Source organism: Clupea harengus, chromosome 4 (genome assembly GCF_900700415.2).
Source record: "Clupea harengus chromosome 4, Ch_v2.0.2, whole genome shotgun sequence".
Lineage (NCBI taxonomy): Eukaryota > Metazoa > Chordata > Actinopteri > Clupeiformes > Clupeidae > Clupea > Clupea harengus.
In genome coordinates, this window is record NC_045155.1 from 9,293,771 (window position 1) to 9,314,846 (window position 21,076).

General features: G+C 45.7%; 1 protein-coding gene across 1 annotated transcript in view; it reads left to right on the plus strand.

The window, feature by feature from the left end:
* The first annotated feature begins 8,414 nt into the window (after nucleotides 1-8,414).
* The window catches only part of nol4lb (nucleolar protein 4-like b), an 85,319-nt gene continuing 72,657 nt past the window's right edge, over nucleotides 8,415-21,076 (plus strand). The window contains exons 1-2 of the mRNA XM_012834946.3: nucleotides 8,415-9,052; nucleotides 9,212-9,581. Of these exons, the coding sequence (XP_012690400.2) occupies nucleotides 9,246-9,581 (336 nt within the window). The 5' untranslated portion in view covers nucleotides 8,415-9,052; nucleotides 9,212-9,245. The remainder of the gene's footprint in view (nucleotides 9,053-9,211; nucleotides 9,582-21,076) is intronic.

Consider the following 21,076-nt stretch of genomic DNA (forward strand, 5'->3'; position numbering starts at 1 on the left):
ACTGCCTTAGCACAGAGCATCAGCAAGATGATGCCTGACATCCCACCAAAACAGATATAGCATGAGGTTACTGGTCCCTCTATGGATATCCAAATCAAAACCAATATTTTCAATCATTGAAATACATATTGCTGCGGGTGATTCTCCTGTAGCTGAGCTGTATATGGGGGATTTGGAGTTCCTTAATTTGCTTTGTGTTTTGGGTGGTGCCAGTGAAGCTAACTGCCTTTTGTTAAAATGTGAGGTTGAGAGATCCCAACCCTCATATCAAAGTGCTGTCTTTACTCATAACGTCTGAAAGTTGTTGAAATAGGCACCGCCATTTTTACACATCTTGTAGGAAAATGAGCCTCAGATCACATGCACTCATACACTGTTCACACTTCAAACATACAGTAAGTATTCAAACATGTACAAGTGCACTGAATTCCTCTGGCACTTCCCTGCCTGAGGTACACCGCAGAAGACAATTGATGGCAGAGGCAGAGTAGAAACAAAAGTTGTGATCGTAGCTTGAAAGAACGACAAGGATTCCTCCCAGGGCACACTGAGGAGATGGCAGGAAAGGAACAAACTGTTGACAGCAAATTGTTGTTAAAAATCACACCGCATTTCCCAAAGACACACAGCAACTAACACAGTGGCAGAACAGGGGAAGGGAATCACCACAATGTTGTTTCTACAACCTCACTTTAGAAATCTCATGTTCTCCTAATTTTGTGAACCTGCAGCTGCTAGGGTACTCATGAGACCGAGGTCGGTGAGATGGAGTCTCCGTTTCCACCCATCCCCCAGTACCACCCCTCACCTCCCCTCTCCCCTCCGGCCCTCCCCCTCCCCCTCCCCGTGCGGGGCAGGTAGGGGAGCAAACGAGATTAGGCACAGTCTCAGAGGGGGGCACCTGCCACCGCACACCTGCTGCTATCACTTGCTGTTTGCACAAACCTGGGGCACTTCTCAACGAAGCTGCTCTCCTGTGTGTGGTGAGGTGAGATGTAAGTGTGTGTGTGTGTGTGTGTGTGTGTGCGTGTGTGTGTGTGTGTGTGTGTGTGTGTGTGTGTGTGTGTGTGTGTGTGTGTGTGTGTGTGTGTGTGTGTGTGTGTGTGTGTGTAAGAGCAAGAGAGAGAGAGAGAGAGAGAGAGAGAGAGAGAGAGAGAGAGAAAGATAGAGAGTGCTGTGCTGCCTCAGTTTTAGTTAAAGTGCCCTTTTCTGATTTGTTACTTGATTATTATGCTGAGGCACAGGTTACATATCCCATTTTCTGGCAGAGAAGACAACATTTTCACATATAGATGTGGGGACATTTAACACAGACAGTATATGTGCACTGCTGGTGTCACGCCATTCTCACTGGCTATAAATACATACTGAAAACAAAAGTTCTGTCTGGACTATAGATTTAATACAACTGGGGATGCTGATGTAGCTGTTGGATAGTCATCTCATGGGAGGGGTAGGTAAACAAACAATTAGTCTCTTAGTCTTAGCAAAATTGTCTGTCCCTCATAATGAGTGAACAAAAAAACTCTGGTTATTTACATCAATATCTAACCCAGGTTTCACAGAATCGGGCAGCTTCTCTTGGCTGAGCAGGTGGGATAGTGGCAGTTCCCCCACCGCACACAAAGGTGCAGTGACAGAGGAGATGGTGGGGAGGGAGAGGTGCAGAAAGAGGGATGAGGGCAGCCACCGAAATGAGGAGGGGGAGGAGATTAGGCCTTTTCACGGGAGCTCTCACACTTGCACTTTTAATTATAGCTGAGTTGCCCTGGCCAGCATTGGGAAGGTGGGTCTCCGCACACCTCATTCACACACACACACACACATATACATACACACTCACACTCACACTCACACATAAACACACTCTCGGGCAGCTGTGGTACAGGCACATGCAAGCCCTGACCCAGGGCAAAGCTTGATAGGGTGGAGGAGTCAGGGGTCAGATGAATCAATAGGTCTGACAAGTCTCCGAGACAGATGGACTCAACACAGACAGGCAACGCCATTATATATGTATAACACCTGCAAATGTTTGTTTCTTTACATTTTTCATCAACTATCAACTGCAAATGATTGCGACTCTCTTGCATTCCTATCTGAATAAAGTGAGTCTGGTTGATTTGCTGTTCCTTGTATATTAGCACCATTTCAAATAAAGGTATGATACACACACACACACATACAGAGAGAGAGAGAGAGAGAGAGAGAGAGAGAGAGAACACACAAACCACAGATATGCACACAAAGTGTGAGTCTCTCTCTCTCTCTTTCTCTCTCTCTCTCTCTCTCTCTCTCTCTCTCTCTCTCTCTCTCATACACACACACACACATACCTAAAGTGCCACCCGACTAAAGGTCATGTCTTCTTAACCTGTTCCCTTGCATTGCCCCGCTTGTGGAGTCTTTAACCCTGAAGCGGGAGAATCTGATGATCTGCTTCAGCCTACACGGTGCTCCTCCTCAGCCTCCAACCGACGGGGACAGGCAGGCTCTGCCAGCCTCTGGCAGATTAGCATATTTTCATTGGGACGGCTGTTTCAAGGCTAGGCACAGCTCCTTCTCATGATGATGAGGGGGATGGGAGGGCATGGCTGCTTGTTCTGAGCTCCCACAAGAGGGGAGGGCACAGGGACACAAGAAAGGGGACTGAGGCAAAAGGAGACAGAGAGAGAGAGAGAGAGAGAGAGAGAGAGAGAGAGAGAAAAAACATGAAAGAAGAGTGGAGAAGGGTGGCAAGGTAAAAGGAGAGATAGGGAAAAAAGAAAGGGAAAGATAAATATATAGGAAAAAACTGTTTGAGAGCTGTCAGAGAACTATAGAGAGAGAGAGACAGAAAAAAAAAGATATGCTTAAGAGTTATACATAGGGAGATTTACATAGATAGAAAATACAGACATAATGTTCCAGTGGAGGAGTCAACAGATACAGAGCAAGAGGATGGGTGGGCAGTCAATTAGTGCCAATGAATGCAGATCCCCAGTGCTCTGTTTTAAACTGTTCTCTGATCTGCTTCACAGAGGTCCAGCTGGCAGAGAATGAGAGCTGGTCTGTCCACACTGCTGCATGCACACATTTTATGCATTCATCGCCCATCCCTCTAAGATAGTTCACAGTGCCACTGAAGCACAGTCCCTAACCACCATCCACCCCTAAATCATCTTCCATATTTTTTCTCTCTGTCTTTCACTCTATCATACATCTCTGTCTGTCTCTCCCAGCAATCCACATCTTGGATCAGAACTGTGAGTGATACGGAGGTTGGGAAATAATCAGACTTCTCCTGGATGGAGTCGATCAGCGTATAGGTGATCCGAGTGTGAGGTGAGAGTGTTGGAATGGGGCCAACCATCCCAGGATTTGGGCCAGAATTTTGGGTGAAATGCTGGAGAGAGGATTTAATGAGACCACAATTTAAAGCACGTGGTTGTGAATATTATGACAATATGATCTAAAACTGTAAGCTGTCATTGGTGACCCTAGAGTGCTATGCAAAATGCATATCTTGAAAAACCTTAACGGCTATTCCAAAGTACACCATTAAATGTTAAACATATATTTACCTGGAGACCAGTCTGGAAAGTACGAATATGTGCAAGAATGGGTAGGCTTTAATTATTAAACTGTAGATTACCTCATCTAACATGATGAGTATATTTCTGCGTTAGGTGCAAATAAGTTGCCTCTCTGACACTCAGAAACCATTCATTTTGGAGACTCAAATACTGAAATTCATCTAGAGAGGAGAGGTGAATTCCGCGTGTTCCTTTTAAAAAATGATCTTTACTAGGTAGGCTTCCAAAAAGATGGATAGAGGATCGTTAAATAGCTATTATGGCTTGTGAGCAGTCTGCGGACGCCGTAATAATTAGATATGGCGTTATGGATTGGTGGGAGTTCAGTTATTTGGTGTTTGAGCCAAAGCACTGCAGCTGCCCTACTTTCTACCTGTGGGATACAAGGGAAGATAAATGAGTTAAGAGAGACAATTGCCTTTTCATTGTAAATCCAAAATATAACGAGTACCTTCTTCAACCGAGAAGGCTCTGTGTGTCTCTTTTACAATGCCTAACACATTCTTGCTGTCCCATGCTGAAGTGAAACTGGTGTGTTTTTGCAGGACGTTGCTCAATGTTTTCACAACATGGCGACAAATCTGCTGCTCCCTGCAGTGGAGGCAAAGAGGGACCCACTGCAGTCTGAGGTTTGCTATCTCCTTTGCTTTTCGTACCTGACAGGTTGGCCAATCTCATGTTAGGAGCGTGTCAGTTTTGCAGATGTGATTTTTCAGCTCTCTGGGGCCAGACATGGGGCCTGATATGGATCTCCTCTTTTTCATGTTGCTTTTTTTTCTTCTCTGCAAGGCTTCCTGTTGGTATGATCTGTTAGAGATGGAGCTGCTAAAAATGGAGCTGCCTTTTGACTAGCTGTATGAAGTGTTAAGCCCTCATCCACACCTCTGGCTCATGATGAAGCACCAGGAAGTGACTATATGCCCTTCATCCCTGTTACACTGCTGGGATAGAAAAGAAGACATGGCAATCAAGAATTGCTTTGAGATGATCTCTCTGGATCTCACCTGCACTTTTTACACATTTGCAAAGCATGCATGGTCTTTTGTGATTAGGGTCAGTGAAATGGCGTTGCCTTAACGTCTATCTGTGTGAGCGTGTGTATGTGTGTGTGTGTGTGCTTGTGTACGTGTGTGTGCATGTGTGAGAGAGAGAGAGAGTGTGCTTGTGTGTGAGAGTGTGTGTGTGTGTGTGTGTGTGTGTGTGTGTTTGTGTGTGTGTGTGTGTTTGTGTGTGTATGTGTGTGTATGTGTGTGTGTGTGAGAGAGAGTGTGTGTGTGTAAAGAAGACTCAGGGTTACGTGTCAGTATTTGTGTGCGTGTGAATGTGTGTGTGCGTGAGTGTGTGCTTGCAGCTAAGGACGTTGCCTCAGTGGTGGAGCAGAGAGACTGAAGCTGAGCCACCGCATCACACGCCCACAATCCGACTGGCGTCATAGCAACAGATAGACTAAACTAACCCAGTGCAGTCTTGCGCGGAACTGGACCATGGTGAACAGTCCTGCCCCGCAGCTCAGCACAGGGAAGAGGAGGAAAGTCAAACATACTCACGGTTACATAAACACACACACACACACACACACACACACACACACACACACACACACACACACACACACACACACACACACACACACACACACACACACACACACATGAGAATCAATCACAAACCACACATCACACATCACACACATCATCATATCATGACCAATAAATACATCCCTCTTTGAAGAAGAAGAGGAGTGATTAATGCAAAGCAATGGTTTTCACTACGTGGTCATATTTGCTTGTGAGGGTGGTTATAGTCACGTATGGTTTCTATATAGTCTGCAAAGTGTTGATCAAGTGTCAAGTGTGATCGGGACTCTTACTATGGCTCTATTATAAGTCACACAGAGTAAGTGTATGCAAAGTGTTTATTTGTTACACGTACACACGAACATATGGAGAAAGACCAGTTTTGTATTTTACATTTTACACAATAAAGCACAATGACACACTTGTATATTATGACTCAATAGGTCAGAGTGAAAAGGTATAAATGGCAAGAGTTGCAGATGAGACATGCTCTCTGGCCACAACAACGATAAATTAGGAAGCCAAAATTCTATCTGACCCCTATGCAGGTTCCTGTTTTCTGGTGAGACAGTTTGACTTTCTGTCATTTGCTTGGTCAGCACTGGCTGTGAATCAAACAAGGGAAGTTCGAAGCCAATTTGACATGAGAAAAGCCACATCAAGAGTGTGTGAGCATTGTTTCGCAGAAAATAATCCTTGTGTATGGATGTATGTCCCCAATATAACACTATGTGTCTATGACCCACCAATATGCAGCTTCATAGAGAGTTTGCACCAAAATCCTGAGACCAGCCACATTGAAAAAGGCAATTTCCCTTAAGCTGCCCTATCTAACCAGCTCCTTTGAATTATGAAGATGAAAAAAAAAGGTTTTGTAAGAATGGAAATACAATAACTCCTCCAGACAGGACAGGGCCCAACAGGCAGAAGACTGGTCCCCTGAGCGGTTGGGATTTCGACAGAGAGGGTTTCCAGCGCTTAAAAAAAACCTTTAACTGGGTGGGTTAACCGCAGATGACTGTCCAGTTTTCTCTCCAACCAGCCTGCTGCAGCCCTCCTGGGCCAGGGGCAGAAAGGGGAAAGGGAGGCAAAGTGTCACTGGGAGAGTTTTGTAATGGACTTTCACTTCCCATTGTAAGGGACTATTTTGACATTTTTCTTGGGGCGCTGGATGAGGGGGGCTGGGGTGGGATGGGGGGCTGGCGGGTTGAGTGGGGGGCTGGAGGGTTGAGTGGGGGGCTGGGGTGGGATGGGGGTCTGGCGGGTTGAGTGGGGGGCTGGAGGGTTGAGTGGGGGGCTGGGGTGGGATGGGGGTCTGGCGGGTTGAGTGGGTAAAATGCAGGTGCTGCTACCCTTTGGTGCTGGTGTACGGCGTGATATTTCGTCTACTCTACCCAAGCATTACATTTGTGAGATAGGACCTTGTTATTTCAGGCACATATTGCTAAAACAGCAGTGTACACACTTTGTAATTGTACATGAATGTGTGTTAGTCTCTCTCTCTCTCTCTCTCTCCCTCTCTCTCTATCTCTCTCTCTCACACACACACACACACACGACCAATTGTACCCTAGTTGGTGTCGAGGGACTGTGAGAGGCCTTGTTTTAAACAATCAGGACAGGTGTCACCTCAACCGTCCATGTGCAGCAAACTGCCTGGAGCCGGGCCAAAAGAGAGGGTCTGTTTTTTTCTTTTTCACAACACACACACACACACACACACACATACTCACAAACTCAAAGATATATGCTCTGTTTACTGTGTAGGTCTCCGTACAGGTTGTCATGTCACGTTTCCTCAGCTGTGCCGTGACTGCATCAGCTTCATGTTGTCCGACGCTGAGCCAAACAAACCACAGAGAGGTAAAACGTTGAAGGAGAACATCAGATTTTGTCTAGACTTGGAGGGACCCTGTTGTGAGAGTCTTGTAGACTAACTCAGGCATAGGGCACCCACGGTTACACAAACACAGCCATTTAGGAACGGCATGTTCAAACTCCAACTCCAGCTCCTTCAAGGTTGTTTTATATTCTCTAGTTCATCCTTTTGACTGACCCGGTCCAACAATTGAAATTCTCACCTACTCTGCTCAAACTGTAGAACTCCTTGTGGCGGGTTGAGGGAGAGATTTATGATTATTATGAGTGCAGTAGACACAGAAAAACCGAGACATGTATAAATATAGGAGGACTGCATTTAGTAGCATTTAGTAACACAGTTTCCTAGGTAAAACCTGCGGTATTTCAGGCTGTGTCATTTCATTTAACATTTTAAAAATGAATAAATGCAGAGAAAACAGATGTAGCGATTTGGTGTCTGAGACATGACAGGGGAGGGGGAATTCAGGGCAGTGAGAACTATACATATCAATCTTAATTCCTATGAGGCTGGCTGTCTCTATTGACTATGTCCACAACATATATTTTCACATGAAGGAGTTTAGAAGTGACCCCTGATTCAAATTGAATCTTAAATTTAATAATTAGTGACAGTCCACTAGCTCAGCTGTATTTGGAATGAATGAATGTATGTAAAGATGCTATTTGCATTAATTAATGTGCAGAAATGAAAACAATAACTATCCCTGACGGAGAAAAAAATGGCTGTTAGGTGTTTCCACCTTTGGGCTAAGATTGCCCCTCCAGTCAGACAGACAATCGTTTTCACTCCAATTTTGTTCCAGTGCCCATCAATTATTACGCACTACACACAATCAATGAAGAATATGCATGGAAATCCCTCTTGTCTTGATTAGCCTTCCATCTAAAGCACGTTTGGCTTGAGTGTATTTTTGGGGAGACTGTTTGTTTTTGTGTGGAAGTGGGCTATATCAGCCCTGTTTGCCTGCTTTGCTTGAGTGATTTCAAGACCGCATCTGGCCCACAGACGGGGCCACGACAGCAACTGACAGCACAGCGCAAAATGACTGTTAAACGGCCAGGGGGCTGGAGGAGCTGCAGCTAAGAGCGGAGAGAAGATGGCACTTATTCAGACCAAAAACACGCGCACCGGTTGAACAAAGCCAACCCTAATTTCAATAATTATTCCCTTTGTAATTCGTGTCTAATAACGAAAATGGCTAAATGTTTCATTTGAATGATTACTGATATGATTAGCGATTACATTTCGTTGTATAAGGCGTATTCGTTTTTGTTTTGAGTGGCGCTCAGCCCAAACCAGGCTGCTAAAGGGCTAACGAAGTTTTAGAAGTAGTGACGTTTCGTATAAAGATCTCTTCCACCTCATGGGACAGCCACGCTGCTTCATTTTCATTTAGTCTACCGCCGAGTGATAGCGTATAGGCTACTTCCTGTATCGTGCGCACCCAGTCCCAGCAACACAGGGTGCGCTTAGGGGTGGAACAGACCACAAACCGTCCCCAGATCACGAAGCGCTATCCTGATTTGTGTCATTTTCGAAATGAATTCGAGAACTGGTCAGGTTCGCATTATAAGGTTCACAGAAGATTGTGGTCGATTCGTGGCAGGCAGCGTATCCCTCCGATTCTAACAGGTGGACTACATCAGGTGGAGTTTAAAGAGTGGGGGTGTACGCAGGTTATTCAGCACAGCTCGTGTTACTCTGTGCACTGGCGTTTATTCCACACTCAACGGCCGGACAAACGACAGAATTCGATTTAGTGAATTACATGACACAGTTATCTTTACCCGTGGTTCGCTCTCCGTTATTTTCTTTTAACAAAGCGTAGCCTTTACCCTCAGATTTCCAAAAAGACGGCAGGCCGACCTAATTAGTCAGAAGACCAACAAGACACAGGTGGGAGATACCCGTTTTGTAGGACAGCCCCTTCTCTCGGTTCCTCAGCGGAGGGTAGGCTTGTGGGTCTGACATTTGTTTGTCATCCTTTGGGACAGGAGGCGAAACGATTCCGCAAACAGGTGTGAGTGTTCACTAATCTTCATAGATAGACAACCATTTATTTTTTGTTCGGATAAGGAGACTAGTGGCGTGAGATACTCTCCCATAACACTTTAGTTTATATTTAGGGATAGCAGAAGGCGGTGTACACCGAAATATCTATAATTCCGTTCTTTCAGTTTGAAGGGCTGGGGTTTTCGGAAGGAGATAGCCATGTCAACCAAAAAAACGAGCGTGGTATCAGCGAAGCGGAGCCAGAGCCCCGTTGTGTCCGAAGGAGAGATGTTCGGTGAATTTCAGGACTGGTGTCTCCGGACTTACGGTGACTCGGGTAAAACAAAGACAGTCACCCGGCGAAAATACAACAAAATTATCCAGACCCTCACGCAGAGCGACGACTCAGATGGCCTCTACCTCGACAGCAACCACATCAACGCCAAATTTAAATTCTGGGTGAAATCCAAGGGTTTTCAAGTCGGAAGCGCTGAGGACCGGAATGCGAATGGAGGCTCTGATAGACCTGTCCTGTACGTCCCCATCAAGTCAACGGTTAGTAGAAGTGTATTTTCTTTTGACACAATAGCCTACAAGGCAAACACGCACCCCTTTATTTGGTTATATGCAAATACAGAGGCATTTATCCCCCCTCAGGGAAACCATGCAACTGGTACGCTGTCAGTTACTCCCAGCTCTCAATTTTAGCCTTGTCTCACACACTTGATATTACGACTCCTTGAAAGTGTCCTGTAGTTGCTCATGCCCCGTCATTTCTACCACGGGCATCACCTAGTGCCGCCCCAAATAATGAAAGTCTTCAGTTATTTATATATGGCATATGCCTGTGCCATTCAGTTGCATTGAGTAGATCTTACTAAAAGCAAAAACGAACGTGTAGAATATACTAATAATCCAACATATCACTTGTCCGTGTTATATCATTAGTTGGATTGTGTGCGTACTGCGAGGGTGCGTGTCTGCCCATGTGATGGAGAGGTGTGCCATGTTGGAAGGATCACGGGCGAAAGAGTGCTTTTGACGCCTTCCGTGCGCGATTGCAACCATCCCAAATGTAACATGCTGGGCTGTTTCTCGCGTAATTTTGTTAAATAAAAATGAACATTTAATAAAAAAAGTTATTTATCGTAATATATATATATACACTTTTAGTAAGTAGGCTACTGTAGATTATTGCAGAAGTGTCCTGCAGTGCCTAATTCTAGCCTAAATCCGTGTTCCTGAGCGGAGGTTTGTCTCTGATGGGTCGGTCACGGAGGGGTCGTGCACTGACCATTGCCTGTTGCTGTTTTATGGTCCGCCATTAAGCTATTTTGGCAATTTCTCTCAAACATTCATATCATTTCTGTCGTTTGTTAAAGACATGGTGAGAGCGTTAGTCTGAGTGGCCCTTTGTGTTTGGAAAAAGTAAATTTTCTCCCACCTGAGTTGCCATCCTCAGTCAGAGCCCAGTACTCATACCACTCCCCCCCCCATCTGATGGGCTCCATGGCGTAGATGCCCTCTGTAGACCTATGAAATGGTTTGACCATGTAAGCCAAATGTCTTTTGTGTGACATAGTCAGCAGTGCTGTGCCATCTTGCCTAATGGACAGAGCAGAGAACAAGTGCAAAGGTGACAGATATTTCAGTTGTGCGGGTGTAGGAAACAAGGGAATTTGGATCTCTATTTCTCCTTTTTGCTTATTCCATTGACAAAGTGCCTGCCCTAGATTTAAAGAGGGTGTTCTGAAAAACAGTTTTCATTTTCCCCTCCCCTGTCTTTGCCTCTCCTATCACATCCCAGCATTATGGACTTCAATTAAGCCTTCTGAATGTAATGAATGGGGCTGCCTCTTTCTCCCACTCACTCTCTCTCTCTCTCTCTCTCTCTCTCTCTCTCTCTCTCTCTCTCTCTCTCTCTCGCTCTCACACACACTCACACACTCACTATGTGGCTTTAAGGGTTGGCAGTCCTACAGGTGTGGTGGACGTCTTCTGTAGGTGTGGTAAAACATCGTCCTATCCTGTTCCGTTCTAGGCTGGTTACTGCATGTATGAAACCGTTCACCAAATGCTTGTTGAAGTAGCAGGGAGAGTTAGAGCTTGTTTTTGTGAAAGTGTCATGTTGATTTCTTATGTGTTGTTTTCATATTTGTTGATTTGAGAGTGGTTGAGCTTCAGATTGTGCTGATTCTACTGCCTAGTGATTGTGTCTTTGGTTCTGTGTATGCTTGTGTGGAGGTGTGCGGTTTTGTCTGCTGCAGTGGATGAATGAGACCTGAATTAGGGAACCACGTAGGGTCCAAACACCAGGCTGTGTACCAGCCGTAAAACCATTTGCATGTCTCTCTGTGGGGTGTGTGTGTGTGTGTCTTAACACCGCTCTTCCTTTTTTTGAGTCATCGGGTCTTACATTTTGTCTACCAGTTTTTTGTAGTATTCATTTCCCAGTTGGGGGAGTCTAGACATTTTCAGATTATTACTTGTTATCTTTTCAGAAGTGCAGACAGGTGTCTTTTGGGAGTTGCAGACTCTCTGGAAATACAAGAGCCAGACACAGCTACACACAGCATTAAAGATAACAACATGTCTTTGAAACATGTGTTAAATGTTTTGCCATTATTTAAAGTGTGTTTCTGAAGCTTACAAACACTTAATTCCAAGCCAGAAATATAGAATATGACTTCCAGTACAACACAAAATATAAGATTTGAAAAGAGAGAGCAAGAGCAGCGCTCCAAGTAGGTGGAAGGAGGACAAAGTGAGTTGTCATCCGGCATGACCTTTAGAGACCTTTAGCCGGGGAAAATAACAGTGAGTGCAATGATGGTGGTACAGGATGAGATGATAAGGGGCCATGGGAGAGCATAGAACAGGTGGAGGGGGAGCACCACTGAGATAAATAGGAAGCATGGGGGGGGGGGGGGGGGGGGGCTGTGCCAAGTGCCCACAGGGACCCGGGTACGCCCCCGACCCGTGGTCATTTCCCGATCCCACTCCCATCTCTCTCTCCCACTCACTTCCTGTCAGTCACCACTGGCTCATCTCAATAAACAGCAGAAAGCCTCAAGAAATGCACTTTTAAAAAAAATGAACCATGTGTTTGCATGGATCTGAGAAATTGTGTATGTGAGGGAGAAAGACGGGGAAAAAAATGAAGGTCATGAGTTAATGGCAAGTATGGTGAATAGGAGAAAGGCGAAAAAGATGAGAAGAAAAAGCAAGAGAAATCATTTGGACCCTAGAATGGAACAATGGAGGAACAGAGACAGTTGTGCTAAAGAAACGAGTGGGCGAGAGATAGATAGATCAAGAGCGAGAGAGAGAGTGGGGTGGAGTGGGGTGGGGTGGGAGATGGAAAGGTGGTGCAGCAGTCAGGTGGAAGAGTTCAGCGTGAGCAGAGGACAGGCAGGAGGAAGCAGGCACCCAGCGCAGGCATCACATGCAGTTGACACCAGCGTCTCAGCGGACACTATTAATAGCCCCTCAACGTTCGCCTCTTTCCTCCACTGGATGGGGCGCTCAGAGGCAGGCAGACAGGCAGCCCTGTGTGTGTGTGTGTGTGTGTGTGTGTGTGTGTGTGTGTGTGTGTGTGTGTGTGTGTGTGTGTGTGTGTGTGTGTGTAAGAGCATGTTTGTGTGTGTAAGAGCAAGTTAAGCACTCTCCCATCAACTGTTGCTTCCTCCCTCCTCATCCAGAGCCCAGCTTAGAGGCTGCCAGTCAACCCGTCCCACAAGCATGACCGGCACAGCAGAATGAGTCAGGTAAAGGATGGGGTGAGGGGGAAATGGAGAGGGAGTGGGAGACAGGGAGCAAAAGCACAAGAAAGAAAGAAAGAAAGAAATTGACCAAGAGGTAGAGCAGCCCCGTTTTTTTAGTTCTTTTTTTTTTTAGTAGGCACCAGACACCCGTCAGAAACGGTCTCCCATGGAGCAGACGGTGACGGGGGTGGGGTGGGGGGGTTGTGCTCTGTTCCCTCCACGGGCAGACGCCGCTTGTGCGGCTGGCCTCCCGTCCTGGCTGGCAGCGCTCTGCTCGGCTCGGGCGCCCCGCGGGTCACATGAGCGTCTGCGGCCCCGCTGCGCCTGGGCCCCGCCGTCTTGTTCCTGTCACATGAGCATCAATCACCGCTGACATCAGCACTGGCCTCCCCCCTGTACAAGCCTGCGCTGGGGCAGAAAATTAGCATGAGGATAGGGTAGGGAACAGTAAGGTATCAGCAAGTGCATGTGTTTATGAGCGTGAGATTGGTGTGTGTGTGTGTTTGTGAGTCAGGGTGTCCTCTGGCTTTGGTTTGGTTGGCAGTGATGTATCGGCGGTTTGGGTTGTAATGTGGGCCTGCAGGGGTTACTTAATTGACACCCCCCTCTTCACCCAGCCAGTGGCCGTATCAGTCCTGGGATCTCTGTAATCTCAAAGGCTGCCCCCCTCCTGCCGAAATAAATATGCTAAATTGACGTGAATTGGCAGAACCCTCGCAGGGCTGGCCTCCCCCCACTGCCGCCCCGCTCCCAGCCCACACGCGTCTGCTCAGCTGCTGAGAGGGCCGGCTGGGCCGGGGTGAGCCAGGGGCCATTGGCTCCCCTCCGAGATGGAGAGCTGGTGTCATGGCGGTCAAGTGTGTGTGTGTGTGTGTGTGTGTGTGTGTGTGTGTGTGTGCGCGCTTGCTTTTGTGCAAGTGTTTATATGTTTACAGATATGTATGAAGGTTCAATGTTTTTGGTATTTTGTGTTTTCCTATGCACTTGTTTACATGTGTACCTGGGCGTGAGTAGCTATGCGTTCTCTCTCCCTCTGCCTGGCTCTGAAGGGCTGAGGGACGGTGGGTAAAGCCGCGTCGACTGTAAACCTCTGCGTATAAAGCTTGGGTTTGTTTGTCAGTGTTTTGTCTTCTTGCATTTCCTTTGAGACACTGCCATTGACTAGTCAGGGGATAGTCTTTAGTGCAGGGCTGATTGCACAGACACTCTCCTCTCCTCTACTCAGGCCCAGTTGACTCCAAACCCAAAGCGCCCAACCTGCTGGCCGTCCCCCACTGTCCAACCGTCCCCTCGCTCTCTCTCTGTTCCTCTCAAATGTGTGGACCAGTGTGCCTGTGTAGCCTCCATCCCTCTGTGGTCTCCTCTCGCACTGGCCTTGTCACAGACACCTCAGTCTGCCTCCCCCTCACACACACACTCACACACACACTCACACACTCACACACTCACACACACACACAAACACACCCCTACCCCTCTGGCCCTGGCTTTGTGGTGTTGCCTGGAGAGTTTCAAATGTCACAGAGCAGGATGCAGGCGTTGAGTTCAACCCCAACGCAGCCTCCCCTTACACACACTTTCTCTCGTGCACACACACACACACACACACACACACACACACACACACACACACACACACAATCAGTGGATGGGATTTGAAGACAGGTAGAGGAGCAGGTGAGAGCCTTAAGAGGCTGGGGGATGATGGTTGTGGGAGGGCTGATCGAGGGCACAGTTTTCCCTGGGTCTGTGTGTGTTTTTGTAGCTTTGTGTGGAGAGGGGGATATAACAATTGCATGCACTGGTAACATATGCAGGTATTTGTTTTGTTATGGGGAGAGCTATATTATTAAACAAAAGATACATCTTAAGATAAAGTAAATTATTCAGAGCAGACGTCATTGTAGTTTCAAGAACAACAATTCAAAGATGTTGTGTAATATATAGTGTGGATTACATGACTTTTGTATTTATATTGTGCAGCAGAAGCATGAAATTGATTGTTTTTCTGCAGATAAAATAAAGCTTGAGAGAGGCCAGAATGGAACACAGGGCAATCTTAACACACCATGTTGGCAGTCAGAAGGGTGTGCTCTTCCTTCTCACACTACAAGTACATAGACAGACCCAATACCATCCCCTAACGCACCACCCCTGACCCCGTGTGTGTGTGTGTGTGTGTGTGTGTGTGTGTGTGTGTGTGTGCGCAGACTGGTATCTGCTTGCTGTGGGGTTGTAAATCCTTCTCTGGCAGTAATTGTGTTACTGGGAGTCCTGGGCCCACTGTAAAAGGGGGGAAACAGAGAGGGAGGCACTGGAAGAGAAGAGAAGAGAAGAGAAGAGAAGAGAAGGAGTAGAAAGGGGAGGACAGAAGGGATAGAGGGAAGACATGAGTTAGAGAAAAAGAACAAAAGAGGGATACAGAGGAAGAGAGAGAGAGATGGAAGAGCAGAGAAAAAATGAAAGGAGCTATACTGAGAGCAAGGGTTTGGACAGAGAAACTTAGCATTCTTAAATAAAACATCATTGTTGCTTGCTTACTCTTGCTAATTATATTGGTTTATCTGTGTCTATATATTTGTTGTTGCACAAAACCAATATTGATAGATCTATTTTACTACGGTATTCAATAATGCGTTCAGTGCCGTCCCAAAAATGGTCAAATTTTCAATGAAGATTTAGGATGATCCCTATGACACAGGTATGCCCCCTAGACTGAAACCATTACTGCAAACATACACACACACACACACACACACACACACACACACACCCTCTTAACTAGCTTATTGGCCCAAACGCCTACACACATATGTAGTCATGTGCGGGTCAAATTGGTTGTTGAAACAGCAGTGTCCTAGGGGCACACTGTCCCTTCCCTCTGCCCGCGCCTCTCCAAATGAAGTGGATTCAGTTACATGGGAGTGTGCTGGAGGGTGTAGGTATATGTGTGTGTGTGTGTGTGTGTGTGTGTGTGTGTGTGTGTGTGTGTGCATGGACAGGCCAGCCTGTGTGTTTATATTCGGTTTTCTGAGCTTCTTCACAGGCTTACATTGAATATTTCCATTTCCCATAGCTGAATAAGGCAGCTATGCCCTGTGATGGTGGAACTGATTTGCTCAGAGATGTCAAATTTTGAAGAATTTTCAATGGATTACCATTTCATCATAGATCTCTTTGAGAGGCTATTAGTGTGTGTGTGTGTGTGTGTGTGGGTGTGGGGGCGGTCGATGAATATTCTAAATTCAATTATATAATCGAATTGTAAAAAAAAGAAAAAGACATTCAAATGTGAAAATGAATATTTAATTGTAAAAAAACAGCAGCAGTACTGCAGCTGCACTGCATGACGGACAGGAGTCACGCAACGTCACTTTCATTGATTGTAAATGAAGTGTAGGCCAAGCTGAAGGGAGCGAATAATCCAACTCCAACTGTGTGCTAATGATTGCAGAGAGTTCACAGCCTAACCAGGCCGCAGAAAGAGTGATTTGCAGTGATTCAGCAGTCTAAAAAGCCCAGTTTGGAAATACTTTCGGTCAGTACAGTTGTCTCAAGTATCGGTTTGCCCCCCTATGGACGTAATGCGCAAAGATAGATATTCAAAACTATGTGTTTGTTTTAGAGGGAATTTAGAGCCCATTTTGTGTGTGTGTGTGTGTGCTTGTGTGTGTGTGTGTGTGTGCGCGTACTTGTTGGTGTGTCTTTATATACATGTTTGTTGGCTTGTGTGTGTGTGTTTTATGCCTTCATATACGTTTGTCGGGATTCAGGAAATGGCAGAGGTTGTCTGATCTTCAACTGAAAATGTTTGGAAGGCCTGGAACTGGGCGAGCCTTGAACTTGTCTGGAGTGTTTGGTGTCTGTGGGAGCTTTACTGGGTGATTGGATAACTAGAAATGTTTTGCCTGAGCTGGCTGTGCTCTGTCTGTAAATTGAGCCGTGCGTGTGTGTAGGGAGTAAAGACATGTACTAACAATAGATGATTATCGCTACCATACACACAACTATCCTTTAGGTGTGCTCTTATTGATTCGTTTTTTTTTCTTTCTTTAGACTTGCCTTGTTCAGGGTTAGTCACATAAAGATCCTCTCGATCTTTTTCATTCCACTTAAACATCCATAAAATGAGGCTTTGTGGCTCTGCAAATTGTATTTCAGTTACCTATAGTTACTGGGTTACCAGGCCACTCTTTAAATTAAATAAATAAAGTCCTGTGCCCAAATCATCAGCCATCCCAGGTGGGACCTGTATTGGCTCTTAACTGGCGCTAGATTATTAGCTTCAAAATGTTCCTGTCCTGTTCTTATTTTGACCCACTCATGAGGACTAGCCTAGATAACGCCGCCATCCTTCTAGACGGACACAAATGATATACTTTGGTTTCTACAATGGTCGTTCTATTATCAGAGCACTTTCTCATTTCAGTTGGTTGAGTAGGTGGACAGGTTAAGCTTGGTGAAGATTCCCTGTACGTTCTGCATGTTTGTGGAGCATAGATGTCCGTCAGTGTGTGATGGACGGTGCTAAGCCTGTCCATATGGTGTGTGATGACACTAAGGGGCTGTTCTCAGGCTGTGAAAGTGTGTTTGGCTCCCGGGAATGTGACAAAGAGGGGCTCAACCATTTAACAGGCTCATACTTCACTCCAGAGCAACCTACAGTGAAGAAAATGGGTACACGAAATCAGTGATGGCCACCATTAGGAGGCACATGAAGGATCAGTTGAAAAGAACACAAGAAAGAGAAAAAGAGAGGGAGAGAGGGAGTGTGATGCTGAATCCATTGCCAACAACCCTTGGCTCTCTTATTTCCTTCACCTGGGGAGGTTGCAGTGGGACAGAGAGGGAGAGGGAGAGGGAGAGGGAGAGGGAGAGGGAGAGGGAGAGGGAGAGGGAGAGACTTCTTTAAAAGAAGTGTGCAGTTTTCATAGGTAAAATTGGGGGAACCTTTCTTTTCAAATGCAGATGCTGAGGTGGTCTTTCTGGAGCCAGGTCGATACTAACCCAACAATTTTGTTAATGCTAATGGCCTCATAAATGCCCACTGACCTGTCAGCTTTCTTTGTGTGTGAACAGAGGGCATAATTGTCTGTTTCACTGCAATTTTCTCTCTCATCTTTTGTTGTAGATTTGTTTTCTTTCAGTTGTAGATTTCTCTATGCTGGATGATATGTAATAGCTGTTTTGTGTGTTGTCAACATGAGAATTGACATGCTACTTCTAAATGGCTATACATGTAAACACACTCACAAACAAAAACACACTCACAAACACAAACACACGCACACGTACACACACACACACACACACACACACGTACACACGTACACACGTACACACGTACACACCAAATGAGAGCCCCAAAATGTATTAGTTACAAAACATAAAAAAATGAAATTAGACTTTTTCTATTCTTGTCAGGAATGAAAGGTGTTTGGTTTTTTGTTCTTAGTCCTTAGACATACCTTTCCAGAGATAGACGTTTTGCCTTAAGCATTGTTTATTGGTGTAGAATATTAAGCAGTTCTAATGAAGCACTGCTCTGTTTTCCTGGTTGTTCTGTTTTTGTCCTGCTCCTGTTGTCTATATGCCTATACTGTACTGTATATGTGTGTTTGTGTCACTCCTCCACAGAGAACACACTGGAGATTTTGGAGTAAATGTGCCAGAATGCACACACACACACTACACAAACACACACACACACACATACTACATGAGAACCAAACACAAATCTTTATGTATAGACACACATATCACACACACACACCCCATATCACAGCAACAACTGCTATGGTCATACTGGGCTGGAGGCCGTGTTGTGTTGATCTTTGTGACAGATTCTGTGGAATAGAAAAAGTCTTTTTGGGTCATCACCTGCATTCTCCTGCTTAGTTTTTTTAAACGGGAGCTTTACTCTGATCGATAAACCTGGACTTATTGTCCCACAGTGCTTTGCTGCTCTACACTGCTCTGGTGGAGGTCGAGGGTGAACGCCTTCCCCTCCTGTGGCCACAGAAAGCCTCGCTCTCTTCATCCATCTGGTTGCCATGGAGAGGAGGGATTTATTTATGCAGTCCTTTTTATGGAGAAATTAACACAGCTTTTTAATTGACTGCGTAGATGTCTTTTGAGTCCCCCATCCCACACCCTTTACAAGAATGAGGAGGTTCACAGAGAGAAGTGTGTGTGTAATGTGTATGCACTCTGTCACACACACACACACGCACGCACACACGCACACACGCACACACGCACACACACACACACACACACACACACACACACACACACACACACACACACAACTCAACACGCACACTCTATCAGACACAGATTTACTGTCCTTGTCACGTTGTCACTTCCTAAGATATTTTTTAATGGAAGATGGTGGTTTTAGATTTTGTCATGTTGTATACAGTGCACAGCACATTTGTTTGGGGCTTATGCTCTGTCCTTTCAGTCTAGACTCAGTGTATGTTTTAACAGCTCTCTAATTCAGCTGGAGAGTCCTCTGACATTCGAACCCTTCCAGGTTATACACACTTTTACTTACAACTCACACCCACACACAGGGACAATGAATATTCCCTACGGAATTTTGGCACAAATGTATAGTTGCAGTTTCAGCATTGGCACAGAGTGTGATTTGCTCCCTCCTGTACATGTTGATAAATGCGAGTGTGAGATAGAAGGAGAGAGTGAGTGTGATGCTGAATCCATTGGCAACAACCTCTGGTCCTCTCTTTTTCTTCATCTATCTCTGGGGAGGTTGCTGCAGTGGGACAAAGGACCGCCAAGCCTCAGCACCCCCACTCTACTCACACCCACACACACACACACACACACACACACAGATACACACACACACACACACACACACACACACACACTCACAGAGATACAGCCCCCTCCCTTGCACAGTGTGGTCCCTCTCTGCTCCTGTTGTCAACGCAGTCAGATAATTAGCTTTGAGCTCCACTTCACACTTGGGCATTGCTCCATCCACACATATTATTATTATTATTATTATTATTATTATTATTATTATTATTGTTATAACTCAGGCAGGAGGATTGACTGATTTATGTGTTGATTGATAGCACTTATACATACATATTCATACCTTTTACGTATGTATGTATGTATGTATGTATGTATGTATGTATGTATATGTGTGTATGTATGTATGTATATAAAATATTATTATTACTAGTTTATGGTGGTAGTCATTGGGCTGTTTGTTTAATATGCAAGTTGGTGTTGTGTGGGCAGCTCTGAGGGAGGAGAGTACAGACTCAAACAGGATATTAACTTAGAGACTCGCACCACTGTGATTATCTGGTATATTAATCTGCCCCCAGGAGAAGCTCAGGCTCTGTTGCATTTTACCAAGTCAAATGGGAGATTGTGAGAGCGACTCGAAATTAATAAAAGAGAGAAGCATTTAGCTCTAGAGTGTGTGTCTAGCTAATACCTGATTTTTCTATTGAAAAGTGGCGCTGGTTCTAACTAAAAGAAGGCAGAAGTTTGAAGGTCAAATAGTGACTGAATGGCCAAGGCAGTGGGAGCGAGGCAGAAGAGGAGAGGAGAGAATGGAGCAGCAGCAGTAGGGAGTGGTAATGAAATGGGATGGGGAGAAAGAGAGAGTGAGAGTGAGAAGAAGAAAGGAAAACTGATGAGAGGCAGATACAAAGATAAGAGAGAGTGTGACAGAGAGTGTGACAGAGAGTGTGACTGAGAGTGTGTGAGAGTGAGAGTGAGTGGTTGCCCCTCTCTGGACCTCTGGAGCAGATGTGGGTAAGACGCCACCTCTGTCCCCCAAGCCGGCTGCCTCCAGTGCTGTTGCCGCCGAGGCTCCATCATTTACCCATCAGTTTGTTTATCGACGCGCCCATTCGGCAAGATTGGCCCATAAACTGTGACTGCCTGTCACATTTACAACAGATATTCAGGGCTGTGAACATAGGTGACACCCCCCTCACACACCACTGCCACACACACACACACACACACACTAAGTCCCCACCCTGCCTCTCTCTCACTCCCTCTTCTTTTGTTTTCCACCACCCCTTTGAATGTCAGTCTCTGTCTACCTTCTTACCTTCACTCTTTCACTCTTCCTCTCTGTCTTTTTCTCTTCCTGCTTGGCCAAGTTTCATTTCTTTCTTTCTTCACTCTCTCTGTCTCTCGCTCTACCTACATTTCTTTCTATTACCATATCCCTTCTCTGTTTCTCTATCTGTTGTAAACACACAGTGGGGGATGGTGCCCCGTTTTGAG